The sequence below is a fragment of the Capra hircus genome, chromosome 18, assembly GCF_001704415.2.
Source record: "Capra hircus breed San Clemente chromosome 18, ASM170441v1, whole genome shotgun sequence".
Lineage (NCBI taxonomy): Eukaryota > Metazoa > Chordata > Mammalia > Artiodactyla > Bovidae > Capra > Capra hircus.
This window is the reverse complement of record NC_030825.1, coordinates 20,560,187-20,575,312: the sequence shown is the minus strand read 5'-3', so window position 1 is coordinate 20,575,312 and position 15,126 is coordinate 20,560,187. Positions and strand designations below refer to the sequence as shown.

Below are 15,126 nucleotides of genomic sequence, written 5' to 3'. Positions count from 1 at the left end.
TATTCAATTAAAATATTTTCAAGGGATAGTAATATTTTACTCATTATAAGCGGGAAGATTTTGCTTTTTAAAAAACCATCAGGAAAATTCCCTGGTGGTTCAGTCTTTAGGATTCCGTGTTTCCAGCTGCAGAGGGCATGGGTTCAATTCCTGATCAAGGAACTAGATCCTACTTACCATGGTGACCCCCCCACCCAAAAAAAAAAACTGTTAAAGACTTTCTGATAATGTTTGAGGAGGAATATACTAATTACTATTTTACCTATTACCGCAGAATTTCCCAATACCATACACATTCACTTTATATTCTCAGAGCAGTTAAGAGAGGGTGTGTTACCAGGAGGTAAACTGGTTCTGCGGGATTGGTAACTTAGCTGTGGCCACATAGTGAGTCATTAATAGATTTTGAGAACAAAGTTTGAATGGTTAATTTTTGCTTCTTTGTGCTTTTATATGTTTAAAAGAATTTTCCCATTTTTAATGTTATCCCCGTATTTCCCAAACGAACTGTATCGAGCAGAAATACCACCGTGAGTTTTAATTTGTGCGGTTTTCTGTCGGAACTGCTGCGTGTGTTTCAGTGCCTACTGTTCTCCCGCAGGTGCTGGACCCTGAACAAAACCATAACTTCACAGATCATTATCTCAATGTGGCCTTTGACCTTTCCCAAGTTCTATTTATTGCCACTGCCAACACCACTGCTACTATTCCACCTGCCTTGTTGGACAGAATGGAGATCATTCAGGTGCCAGGTACTTGCTTTGTAAACAAAAGTCATTACTTTGCTAAATAAATTTTGAGTAAAAAATTGATTTGCCAGTGTTAATCAGAAGTTCTGAATCTGGTATATAAACCAGCTTTTATATAGATTCAACATCTATAAAATAAACATGACAGATAAGAGTGTGTTTATGTTCTATACAACATACATTGTATATTCTGTAACACTTTCAGATTCAACTTAGCATTAAAAACTGTTCATTTTAATGGAAAATAAGATATTCTTTGAAACAGTTTCTAAAATTATAGATAAAATAATTTACTTTTTCAAAGTGTGTGTCTAAAAACCAAAAATAGATCTCCTCATTGCCAGTGTAGCTTCCTATCAGATTTGGAAGTTTTTACTATCTCTTAGAACATCTAATCATTTATTCTCGTTAGGAAGTAGATCCTAAAACTTTCTCTTTGTTACAGCTGGCCTCATTTTTATATAAAATTACAGAGTGCTTTCAAATTCTTCTTTTAGTTGAATCTGTCAATACTTATATACTTTTTTTTTTTTTAACCATGTCTTCTCCTTCACAGGATGGTGTTTTAAAAAAAGTCCTTTAGTTGTTTGCATGTTCAGTTGCTCAGTCATGTCACTTTTTGTGGCCCCATGGACTGTAGCCCACCAGGCTCCTTTAGAATTTTCCGGGCAGGAATACTACAGTGGGGTGCCATTTCCTACTCCAGGGGATCTTCCTGACCCAGGGATAGAACCCGTGTCTCTTGTGTTTCCTGCTTTGGCAGGTGGATTCTTTTCCACTATTGCCACCTGGGAAGCCCCTTTTAGTTACTAACACTAAATAAATCCCAGTGTTTTCAACCTTATTTAAATTGTTCAGAATTACTTCTCTCTAGAAAAGATCAAATGTCAGTGGGTATCTTTTAAAATAAAAATAGATAAAAATAAATATAATCTGAATATATATTTCATATTAAACTGAAATATATTTTTACCCTCAAGTAAGTGATAATTCGATTTCTTAGTTATCTGTGAACCCTGCAGGATCCTGTAGTTTTAAAATATGGTGGAGTATTTCAAAATTGCTTTGTACTTATTTATAAGACTAAAATAAATAAGTAACGAGACCTAGTTGCATGGAAACTTCAAATTAAGGCAAAAACCCTAAGACATATTAACGTGAAGTGAAGTAATCAGGACCTCTGCTGCGGAGGTGGACACTGATGTCACCTCCTTCTGCAGATTTGGTTATCTTATCTTTTAGCTCTTCTGGTGGTTTTTAGTCTCCTTTTTATACCAAAAAATAGATTCCTTGTCCATTCATCTTTTTAATTTTTGCTTGTTAAATGGAAAGGGGGCAATCATTATAGGAGACACTCATCTTACAGGACTTAAACAGAAAGTAAATTTACACTTATTGAGACTTTTAAGTAGATAAGATCATAAAGTATTTTAAATATATAAATTATCTATGTAATTCCAACATGTAAGGAAAAAACTCTTACAGAGACGTCTTAGTTTCTGTTTTGTTTGTTGCTAAAATTTACAATTGGACTTTTGGAAATGGCCCCTTTTCAGCTCTTTCCTTGAAGTCTTAACAGAAGCCTCTGTTGTTACTGTTGTAAGTTTTTTTCGATTACGCAGCAAATTATGCTAAAGAAAAAGGATGGCTTTATTTTTCTTTTAAATAATAAAATAAAACTTGCATTTAAATTAAGGAGATTTAAATTAAACCTTTATCTTAATGAAAGTGAGATTTTTTTTTTCTCTTTAAGAGAGATACCATTTTAATCAAAAGACTTTCAAACACTGTGCTTATTTAGTAAGTGCTTGTTTTGTTTGCGAAAAAGTTGGAAAGTTTAGCAATTACTGATTGGCAATTAGATTAATTTATTCTACTCTTACTCGAAGTCATACTTCAATCCATTCTAAATCCAAGACCCATTGCGCTGTGTCGGATTTATTAATGAAGCCTGGCCCTGTGGAAGCCATGTGGATAATCACAAAGCACGGTGACTTCTTTTCCAGGGTATACACAAGAGGAGAAGATAGAGATTGCCCACAGGCACTTGATCCCTAAGCAGCTGGAACAGCATGGGCTGACTCCTCAGCAGATTCAGATCCCTCAGGTTACTACTCTTGACATCATCACCAGGTTAGTCAGCCATCCGGGGGCTTCAGTAATGTTCCGATATGAAAAGGAGATTCCTGTTTCACTGGCAACTCACAGCATCCATTTCCCTCTCCAGCAGATTCCCAGCAAGCATTTTCGGAACTGTTGATTTACACAGGGCTCTGTATTAGGCAGAAATTCACAGGGAAAGCATTTAGAGTATCTTCATAGCTAACTAAGGACTTTAGTGGAGCCAGAATCTCAGCTTTTCTACAGTAGCAATGTAGGGGATTAATGTGATAAATTAACAGCCAAATACATGGAAAATACCAGGACACCTTTTCATATCCCAGAACCTTGAAAGTTGAAGTCTCCTGGGAAGTGAGATGGTCCTTTCAGACAGCTGTTAGAGGTTGTTCAGATTTTCTTTCCCTCTCTTCGAGAGATTTTTTAAAATCCGTAGTGTTTTTATCTTCGGAATTAACGCCAGAACAACAGAGAAGGTATTTTCCCAAGTTAGCTACCAAGTGGTTAAGCCTGTAGCAAGCAGCACATAAATTATCTGAGTTGAGTACTGCTGAGTCTAATTTATGGATCGTATGTTTGAATGGAAAATATATCCTGTTGAGAATTTCTGTCTGCAGTAGCCTCTCACAGTTTTCCTGGCTCAGCATTGCAGCTCTGTTGCATCATCTGGCAAACAGTGTCAGGCTGCCAGCACTCTGCAGCCCCATCCCAGTAACCGCAGGTTTTTCAAGAGAAGTGAAGTCTCCCTCTGTTTTGAACTTTGACTTAGAGCTTGGCTAGTCGGACTGCTTTTTGATCTAATCCAGCCTTCTTATGGAAGTCTATTTGGAAGTCTGTTTAAATTTACTTATGAAACAGTAAGACTCAATCTGACCTGGGAGTTCCTTTTCTTAACTTGTGATTTACTATGTGGATAATGCCAGGGGAAATAAAGTAGGTGATTTCTGGGCCAGAGTCTTCCAAAAATATCATTATTCCAGATAATACGCCTGATGTTTCTAGGTAACTTTTCAACAAGTAACTTACTTAACCTTTTTTGATCGCTTCCCCATCTGTAAAATATGAATATAGAGAAAAATATCCATTCAAAGCTTATCTGGATATAAATACTAATGACTCAAAGAGTAATCGCTATTTCTATTTGCCAGTTGTTGCCTGGAGAACTATTTCTTTTTTATATACTTGTTTGCTCAAAACATTAGCTGTTAAAAGCTATGAACATTAGGAAATTTCTCTGAGCAATTTTATTATTCATAGATAAGGCACAGGTATTTACTACTCCAGGCAAGTTTTGGGTATGTAATGAGTTACCCAGATTAGGACATAGTTTTTATTAATTTTTACTGTGTTGTAGTCATAGACCTGTAGTGTTTAGGAGGAGAGGAGGGAGTCTTAGAAGTCATCTAGTTTTCTTCAGGCTAAATATTCCTATTCTCCTTACCATTCCTCTTGACCCACTTTCAAGACTTTTCACCTTCACGATTAGTTTTCTTCTGAATGATTCCTCTGATGTCAATGTTTCTTTTAAAATAAACACCCAGAGTAGAACTCAGTGTGTCTTATGTAGCCTAAACAGTCCATAGTATAAGAAGACCACTGTGGGTTAGGAAATGGCAACCCACTCCAGTATTCTTGCCTGGGAAATCCCATGGACAGAGGAGCCTGGCAGGCCATGGGATTGCAAAGAGTTGGACATGACTTAGCAGCTAAACAGTAATAAGGAATTAAAAAAAAAAGACCACTAGTCTTATTCTATTATTATTTTATGACTGTATCTCCAGAGTCTTAGCTTTTTTAGGTTATCTCCTTGTCTCTCGTAAATATAGTTACTGACACCTTAGTTCTTTTTCATATGAATTTCTTATTCATTTGATCTGTCTCATTCTATATTTATAGGGTTGAGTTTTTTAAAGCCCAAATGTAAAAGTTTACAGTTATATATATTTTGATATCCATGTTAGTTTCAGCTACCATTGCAGCAAATTGATTTTTTTTTTTCATCTTGATTATCATCCAATGCATTAGTTTGATGTCCTCTGAAAATTAGCAGCTTCACGATCATTTAGTTGTGGGTAGGAAACATTAACCAATTAGTACTTGACATTGGTGCTTCTTCCTCTTTTGGTTTAAAAATGCTAAACCAAACCAGTGGTAGATACGTCTACTTTCCTCTAGTCGAGGTTAATATTATACTGTCTGCCTTAGTTCCTAGCCTGTTATTGTTCTAAACACCTAAAAAAAAAATCTCGCTGTTGATGATGTCCTTATTATTTTTGGCAAGCTCCAGTTCATTCTCAACTTCCTGGTCCCATTTCTGCCTGTTCACGCCATCCTTCTGAAAGCATCCTCAGGCCTTTTCTCTTTTATCTTTTGTCCAGACCTTTTCGTCTGAGCTCATCAAATAGCTGTCTAGGAAGCTACACTGGGTTTTTGTTTTGACATGTTGGTTTATTTTTAAGGTGCCTCCCTATTTTCTTTCTTACTGAAATTACATGCATGTGTATAATATAGACTTTATTCCTATATCCTTCTATTCCTTTGATTGCAATACACTTTTTACTTTATAGAGTGTTTAGCCAAGAATTTTGTCTTTTCTCAGAACTTAAAAAATCTCCTTTTCCAGAGTCTTGACTGTGTGTTGGTTGCCTAATCAGATGCAGTTTTCCAGATAAACCTGCATTCTCTAGCTGATGTTGTGTGTGTGTTCAAACTCACCCAAAGCTGGGTGCCAAACTTGATTGTACTGTATAAAGGATTATGAAGTGGCTTACGGAATTTGAGTCTGACATGGAGGTTTTTTAAGACAGCTCTGCTTAACCACATCTAGAACCTTTTCCACTGAATCACACTGCTTGCATCGTTAGCATATTTCTCTCTTTAGAAGGTCTCTACAATGAAAATATACTGAATGGGGTAATTAGCACAGTTCCAGGTAAAGACTCCATTCTCTGTCTCAAATTATTTTTTGCTTTAGTTAGGAAAAAATTCTATTTTTCTGATTCTTTCAGCAGTATTCCACACGTAATAAATTTGTCAGAATTTTCTTAAATCAACAAATTGTAAGAAAGCTTTTATACATATCAAAGAGTAAATGATATTTTATGTGCTGCAAAATTGAAGAGCCAATAATTCATTTTTCAGTATAGGGTAGTAGTTCAAGATACTCTATATAAAAGGAAAAGTGGTAGCTGGAATTACTTCTGAATATTTTAAGCAATAAGAATACTGAGGAATTTTTAAAGATGAGGCTGTTAATGCTCAAGAAACTGTAATACACTTTTAAATGTATGCTTCTTTTAGTATAGTTGTTGATCACATTAATTCTGCTTTTACAGGTGATGTTTAGCCAAAATTAAAATATCTTTTCTCTGATGGCAGGTACACCCGAGAGGCAGGGGTCCGCTCTTTGGACAGGAAGCTGGGGGCCATTTGCCGAGCTGTTGCTGTGAAAGTAGCAGAGGGACAGCACAGAGAAGCCAGGTTGGACCGCCCTGACGCAGCTGAGGGGGAAGGTGGGTGACCTGGGCCTGGCGCCCGCAGGCTTGGCAGCTGGAAGTGAATGGAAACGAAGGTGGACATGGAGGGGGGTGTGGGGTGGTCCTTGCAGCGAGGGCATGTGCTCCTCCACTGGGAAAGACATCCAGTGTGTAAGTTAAACTTAATGGTTGATGTATCAAGAGGATTCTTTTCTGCAAAGAATACAGAATTTTGGCAGGAATAACTTGGTATTAATGCCTTAGGGATATATTTCTCGAGCTTATAATGGTGATACACTTTATGTTTGGCTTCTGGTGTTCACGTGTCTCTTTCTGATCCAGATTATTAAGTCTTTCAGTGTTTACAGCATAGAAAGTTGCTATAGCAGTTAAAGAAAAAAAATCCTAGTTGTCTAAGTACTGCAAGGGCAGATATTTATTCTCTGGAATGGCTTCATGTATAATCATTTGTTTTTCTCACACATTTTCTTTGATAGGTACACAATTAAGATATAATTTAAATTATTTTTTCTGAGGAAAATAATTGTGGAGGTGGTGACAAGGAAAAAAGGGGAAGCGGTCTATTCCTCGACTTAATGAAATATGGATATTTAAGTTAAAATGTTTTAACTTCTTACTGAAGACCATGTTGCTGCATGGTTGCCAAAATTTGCTTTAACAAACATGACTTGAATAGAGAATCTTTATTCTTTCATAGTAAAGAGATTTATTAGATGTCCTACCATTTCCATAGCTCTTTCTAGACAGAAGTTTGATGAATATGGCTGAAGAGCCATAATTTGTGATAAGCTCAGTGGAACAGAGGCAGTAAAGCATCATTCCTGCTCGTCCTTCTATTGCTAAACACAGTGCCTTTAACAGCAATATCATCCAAAGAGTTGCTCATTTGCTAAGTGATGTCTGACTCTGTGACCCCATGAACTGCAGCACGCCAGAATTCCCTGTTCTTCACTGTCTCCTGGAGTTTGCTCAAACTCAAGTCCATTGAGTAGGTGATGCCATCCAACAAGTAGACTTTCCCAAATCCTCCTATTCCTCATATGTGCTTCATCCCAGCTTGCACTGTGCCCAGAACCTCACGGGTTCATTTCTCCTAAAGTAAACCTGCCACCTTCTGTTGGTAAGGGATAGTGCCCTTGTTACATAGAGTAGGAATAGGGATCTTAAACCTGTAATTGTTTCTTGTTGTTTCGTTACCACGTCGTGTCCAAGTCTTTTGTGATGCCATGAACTCTAGGCTGCCAGGCTCCGCTGCTCATGAGATTTCCCAGGCAACAGTGCTGGAGCAGGGATACATCTCCTTCTCCAGGGATTCTTCCCAACCCAGGGATCGAACCCACATCTGCACTGCAGGCAGTCTTTACCACTGAGCCACGTGGGCAGTCAGTTATTTCCTACATAGTTTAAAAAATGTTTTGTCTTTAATCCCATATCTCACCCATATTTTCAGGGATACCTCAAATTCCTGAGCCCTTTTTTGTAGGATTTTGTGGATAACCACCCCCTGCCCCCACCTACCTCCTTCACAGACATTAAAGTTTCTACTTAGATGTTTATTACTTCTTGCCCATGTACTTGCTGTTACCCAAAATGTTGTCAGCATCTCTTGTCTTCTTTCTTTTTCTTTTTCTGGGTTTATCCTTTTTTTAAAAAAATCCCTTACTTGTCATTTTAATAGGATTTGGTGGCGGGCAGGGTGGCGGGGTGGGGGGTTGTTTAAAGATAAACACATGTTCAGAAGATTCTCAGAAATCTGAATTTTTGAAAAGTACTCTAGATGATTGATAGCCTATCAAGAATGGCATCACTGTTGCAGCGGAGTGACAGTGGAGAACTGAGATCGTTTCCTCTTTTTTTCCCTTGCTGAATGTAACACCTAAATCCTCATGAGCTTCCCTTCTTAATTCTTAGAATATTCTCTTTTGCTGTGGCCTCCAGCACCTGAGCCTATGTCCTTTTATTCTTGTCTGTGATATAATAGAAAGGCAGAGAGTTAAGTGAGTTTATCTACTTGACACAATTGGGAAATTGTGCTTATGATTTTGATGGTTTCTTTTGGAACTTATAATAATGCATTCAGAGGTATGCATTAATTTTTTACATTTATTTTTAATTGAAGGATACTTTACATGTTGTGTTGGTTTCTGCTGTACGACAATGGGGACTTGATGTTTAAAGAAGCTTTTCATAGTTACACAATGCTTATTATATCTATTAGCATATTCCTAATAATGTCTGTGATCATATTTGCTTTTTAAAAATAGCCTAGAGATATTCAAGAACTTATTCAAACTGCTTATGAACCATGTGAGAACATACAGTGTTTCATGGTAATATTTATTTGGTTATTTGTTTTTTAATCAATGATTCACAGACAGAACAAATCCTAAATGATGCATAGTTAAGTAAATCTAGGTTAAGATACTACCAAGGACACCCATGGTGCGAAAGTGAAAGTTGCTCAGTCGTGTCCGATTGAATAATTAGGATAAGGACTTGTCTCTTGAGACGACAATTTTGATTGTATTTCTTATTAGGAGATATGGGACTCCAAGCTGGGTCTTACGTTGTAAGATACCCCTGAATTACCTGTAAGTGACTCTCCTCCAGATTTTAGTAAAATAATTATAAGATATTCTGAATTGATGTTTATGACCTTAAGCAAGCCAAAAGAAAATTTTGTGTCAAAAAAAATCTCTTTCAGGTTTTCATGTCACAAAGTTCAAATGGAGCTAGCTTAGTAACTGAAAGTTTCTCATTAAGAAATTGAATTATTTAAAATTAGAGTAGAAAGTTGTTTTAGAAATTTCGAGTAATTCAGTGAGGGAGTTATTTTTAATGTTAAAAATATTGCTGGTCTTAGAGTTACTGCCAGGAAGAAAAGTAATTTCAGGCCACAAGCTTTAAAAACAGGCAGAAGCCTCCAGCATATCGAGCAAACTTTCTGGAGTAGGCCCAGAAATACTGGTCTGTGAACAGTTGTCTTTGTATTTGTGAGGTCTTAACTGGCAGTTACACAGAACAAATAATAGAATTTAAAAGGCGAGTGAGATCCCTAATTGATTTGTGTTAGTGGAGGACTGTTTACGGTGTTGGTCACTTACCTATAAAGTATGGGAATTATTTCATGAAAGCAGCCCTGCCTATGTTTTTCGTATGTTATTAGTGTATTCTAAATTGCCCTTTTCCTTTCTGCGATGTTAGTTGGATCGAAAGATAAAAGTTTGTGGTTACAGTTTTATTCTACTTTGGCCTGCCTTTTAGCCTAGGACACAGATATCCCATGTATTCAGTTTTACAGTTTGGAGGTTTCTCTGTAAAGAGTTAGCTTAGGTCCATTTGTTCAAATACTCTTTTACCATATATGTCCATTTAATACCTATAAGATTTTCTTCCTCAAAAATTATCTCCAGCCAGGGATTCAAGTTATAACCAATGCTTATGAAGTTTCTCAGAAGATGGAGCATTCTAAATTATTTTTGGAAAGTGTGGTATTTATTGGAGAAGCTACATTAAACTTAATGTGTCTCAAGATGTTAGTTTCTTAACTATTCTCATAGAAGTCATCTGAAAAATTGATTAGATGAAAAAAAAGACAGATGAACAGATTTAACGTGAGGTGTGTTAGATGTTGTTATGGATAAACTGTAAAAATGTCACTTCAGGTAGTATGTATTTGGTTATGTTATGGAGATCTCAGATAAACACTTAAAGGAAAAATGAGTTAAACTAGCTGACTTACGGTCAGTAGTGGGTACTTTGGGCCTGGGATGAAATTTCCAGTGTTAGCATCATACTTGGTTTCAAGAATGACTATATCTCAGTTGGTCTTGATGCCTAGTAGTGCAAATCCTCCAGCTTTGGTTTTCTTCAAGATTGCTTTGGCTATTGTATGTAGGTTCATCAAATATCTGTGTTAATTTTAGAATCAGCTTGGTGACTCTATACCAGTAAATCACTAAATAAATGACACTTTTTTTTTTAATTGGAGGCTAAATAACACCTTCTGATATTTTGATTGTGATTGCGTCTATAAATCAGTTTGGGGAGAATTGATAATTTGATATTAGCAAGTCTTCTAATTCATGATTAGCTTCATTTATTCAAGTCTTAATAAATGTTTTTAAGTGTTTTTAATAGTTGTAGTGGTGAGCTTTTGCGTATTTTTTCTTTAGATATATTCCTAGTGAATTGATCTTGTATGTATGTGTTATGTGTGTATATTATTATAAGTAATATTTTTAATTTTCTAATTCTTTTGGTTGATACTCTATGAGAATGCTATATTGACTTGAATCCAGCAGACTTGCCAAATTGAAACACTGATTTTTTTTGAATTTTCATTCAGTTGTGTCCGACTCTTTGCAACCCCATGGACTGTAGCCCACCAGGCTCCTCTGTCCATGGGGATTCTCCAGGCAAAGATGAGATACTGGAGTGGGTTGCCACGCCCTCCTCCAGGGGACCTTCCCAACTCAGGGATCGAACCCAGGTCTCCCGCAATCCAGGCAGATTCTTTACCGTCTGAGCCACCAGGGAAGCCCTACGTACACCATCAGCTGTCACAAATGCAAATAACGTCAGTTCTTACTTTCTCTTTTCTGATCATTATAGCTTTTATTTCAGTTCTTTCCTAATGAACTAGCAGGGACCTCTAGGAGAACGTTGAAGAGAAATAGTGATGATACACAAAGGAATCAGGAAAAAAAGCCTGTGAAGAATTGCCAATCTCTTTAGCTTTTGTTTTGTACATTTGGGCCACTTGATTGACTGCTGTAAAATCTCAGTTGAGTAGGATTCTCGGTAAGCTGTCTAATTTGACTCTTGATTGAATGTGTAAGTCCCTTCGCAAAATTCCCCAGTAAAGACTAAGCCTTGCCTATTTAACTGTTAACAGACACATCTTTATAAGCTTAGCCATCTACTTCCCAGTCCATAGGAAAACAGAAGCTGTAGTTTGGAAAAAGGGTTAAGTGGTTGGGTGGTATGAGTCAGAAGCAATAGGATTTAATGTCAGTGAAAACATGCCTGTCCCCTCATGATAGATGCCCTGGGCCCCTTGCTGACCACAAAACATCGGGTTGGCCAGACCATAGATCTAACTCTGCGGCAGTTTTCGCTGGTTCAGTCTGGATCGCAGTTTCACTGAGTTGCATTTCAGCATGTATTGGTTCTCTGATACGTTTGCCGTATGGAGGACAGTGAAATCAATGGAATATAATGGAAGCAGGCAGATAACAATATCCTTAACTTCTGATATCCTTTCTAGGCGACTTCACATTTACAAATGCATCAAAATAAAATATTCAGAGCTTATGGCGCTGCTCTCTGCCTTCTTTGGCTTTGATTCCCCTAGGTGTCTGCGCTGGCCATCGGCGGGAGTGTGCTGGCTGAGGGGGGGGTCCTCCTGCCTGCGGCAGCGGGTCTGCCCAGTGCCAGGGCAGGCAGGGGCGGGGGGATGCCGGGGAAGGGCGTCATTCCCACGGGCCTTCCTCACCGCACATCCCGCTCATCTGCTCGGGTGGCTTTCCCCTTAGCCTTTCTTGGGGCCTTTCCTCCGAAGGAATCCTCTTCTGTCGAGCTGCTTTCAGCTCTTTGTTGTGGCTTCCTGGCATTGACTTCTCAAGCCCTCAGCATACTTCACAGTGGTTATTTTAAGCGTGGCTCCTTTGTAACCAAAACAGGAAGCTGTTCCTGCAGGAGAAACAAGTGCTTTTGATTCTTTTTCAGCTCTTTTCCCCCCACTACTTGTCATCTCCAAATCTGAAGCATATCCATTCTCTTGTCTAATGTTATGGGCTTCTTTTATTTTTGAAAACACTATGTATAATAATGTCTTCAGGAAGTAACTTCTGAGCTTTGTGCAACTTTTCGCTAAGTTCTTTTGTCTTTGACTTCTTGGAACAGTCTTCTGCCCAAATGGGATCTGTCCCTTTATCTTTGGGAGTTTTACATTGCTCAGTGCTGCGTGACAGATCACTCCAAAACTTGGTAAAGCAAAAGTTGCACTTAGTGCCCCAGAAGTTAGCAGATCTTGCTGTATCTGTGGGTCTGGCACACAGGAGCAGTTTAGCTGGGTAGTTGTGGCCTGAGACCTTTAGTGAGGTTCTCATCAAGCTGTAGCCAGCTGGAGGTTCAGCTCGGGGCGGACCTGCCTCCAGGCTCACTGACGTGGCTGTGAGCTGAAAAGGGTTCCAAGACCGGGTTCCAGTGCACGTGTGGATGCTTCCCCACACTGACGAGCAGTTCAGGGACACCAGCTCGGTCCATGAATTCAACTCAGTTCTGACACTACCCACCTGGAGACAGCGTTCTGCTCCACAGACAAAGGGCTCAGCCTCACTAGACTGCCCTTCACTCAGAGACAAGTCACAAGCCCAGGTTATTACCTGGACTTCTGATCAACTGGCTCAAATTGGAGGTTGCCATGACCTCCTCCTCTGCCTTCAGTAATTTGCTGGAATGGCTCACAAAACTCAGGAGACCCCTTTGACCCAGTAGATTACCGGTTTATTATGAAAGGATATTAAAGAGTACAAATCAACTACATAGGGCCAGGGCCAGAACAAAAGAGCCTCTGTCCTCACGGAGCCTGGGGCCCAACAGGTGGGCACAGGGAAGCTCTCCAAAGATGGACCAAAGAGCTCTGCTTTGGGGTTTTATGGAGGCTTCATTGCTTAGTTGTGATTAACTAGATCACTGGCCAGTGGTGACTTCTTCAACCTCAAGCCCTGCCCCCTCCCCAGAAATCAGGGAGTGGGAAAGAAAGTTCCAGCCCTCTAATCTCCTGGCCACCAGCACTGTCCTGGGTACTCCTGGAAGTCACCTCATTCACATAAGGAAAGACACCTTTATCACTGTCAATACTTAGGATATTCTAAATGCCTTGGGGGTTGTGAGCCACAGTGTTGGTCAGATCAAAATGAGAAATACTTCTTAAAATCACACTATCACTTGACAACGTGGCTTCCTTGCTGACTGATGGCCAGGTGTTCAGCTTCTTGCCATGGTGGCCTCTCGCTAGGCTTAGGACATGGCTGTTGGCTTCCCTTAGTGAGAGAACTGTGCTAGGGAAAAAACAGAGAGCTCACGACAGAAGCTGCAGGCTTTTATAATCCTCACTCTGCTATGCTCCGTGGGTCACACCTGCCAATCCTTGTAGAGAGATGGCACTCCATGGGGTAGGGCCTCTGGGGACCGTCTTGAGAGCTGGCTGCACAGACTTCTTTTTTTAACTTATTTTAAAGAAAGTTATACATTTCATTTCTGATAATACAACCCCCATTCCTGAAGATTAAAATAGTTTGTTTAGAGTTTTAAAGAAAACCTGTGGTTTGGGTTGTTAATAGAGGGTGGAAATTGTTGTGCAGCAGAAACAGAGAAGCACAATTGGGTAGGCCTTGAGGGGAGGAAAGCTTAATGAGACCACAAGCAAATGAATGATTCTTTAGTAACAACTGAAACAACCTTTATTTAGTCAACTTTTAATGAGGATGGATTTCATTGATACTGTTTCTTGTTTGTTTTGTTTTAGCACATAAAAACGTTGCTAGCTGTTTTTAATGAAGTGAGGGTAATTGAGTCGTTTCTTATTACTTGGTTCCAGTTCTATATAAAAATCCTCAAACATTTTAACCTAAATCCCGTATCTTCCTTTCTGGCGAGTGTTAGAACAAAAAAGAGAGAGTAATTTGTGTGCTTGCCTCTGAACCCAAAACCACAGACCAGATGCTTGAGCTGTTTATTTTAGATTGTTACAATAATACTCAGAAGTCCGATTTTCAGTTTCTGAAGAAATGCCTCCATCGGATGTTAAGAGGTCTTTGAACAGAGTGTGACAGGCCACAGTTTTAGTGTTGCTGTGGGGGCTGAATTTAAATTGGTCTACATTTTCCTAATTTTTAAACGGCACAGCTTTGATCCTCACAGAATTTACTGTCTTAAAAGGCTGCAATGGTTCAATAGTCATTAGTCTAAGACACTTTATTATCAGAAGGGTTTTTCTAAGCCAGCATTTAAGTTTGTACTGTTGAATATCCATCCATCAAACTTGACCTGGTTTCTTATTAAAGACCCAGGTTGCACAGATAGGGCCAAGAAGTTTTGGTTCATTTTTGCATTTTTAGGATTTTAAAGTCTTTTCTTCATCTGCTCATGCTTATCTTTCCTTTGACTGTATTAGTGACTCAGGACAAATAGTTTTCTAATCGTCAAAGAGACAGCTAAGGTAAACTGTTAAGGAATATGGATTTAAGAGAGAGTTTCAGTCCCAGGGCACCTGGCTCGCTTGCTGGTGGTTCTGAAGTCTTAGGAGTTTGTAGGGGTCTATTACAGCTAATTGGATTTTGCAAACCAAGATCCAATTAAATTTCGAGATTAAGACTTTCTATGCTAAATCCTTTACATTTGTAGGGATATTAGGCAGTATGTTGTGTCTAAACATCCAGAACCAACTGGTGTTCTAATGTTGAGATGAAAATGTCATGTTGGAATGTACTCCCATATCATGAAGAAATTCTATATTCTGTTCTGATGTTTATGCTGATTCACTGTTCCCTCTTCAGTACTGGCCTGGTTTAAGAGAGGTTTGTTTGACTGTGTAGACTGTCAGGAAGCTGTAATGAAGGAAAACCTTACTTCCGTATGATAGGAGACAAATAAATGTTTGCTCTTTAAACTGTATTTGGAAACAGGAAAATCAAATATTGACAACGAATTAAAAAGGCATTGTTCCACTTAATGAATCATGTAGGAAGTTGCAG

General features: G+C 38.6%; 1 protein-coding gene across 1 annotated transcript in view; it reads left to right on the top strand.

The window, feature by feature from the left end:
* LONP2 (lon peptidase 2, peroxisomal) overlaps positions 1–15,126 on the top strand; it is an 81,428-nt gene that overhangs the window by 42,081 nt on the left and 24,221 nt on the right. Inside the window, exons 9-11 of the mRNA XM_018061964.1 lie at positions 602–752; positions 2,756–2,882; positions 6,246–6,379. Coding sequence (XP_017917453.1) covers positions 602–752; positions 2,756–2,882; positions 6,246–6,379 — 412 coding nt within the window. The remainder of the gene's footprint in view (positions 1–601; positions 753–2,755; positions 2,883–6,245; positions 6,380–15,126) is intronic.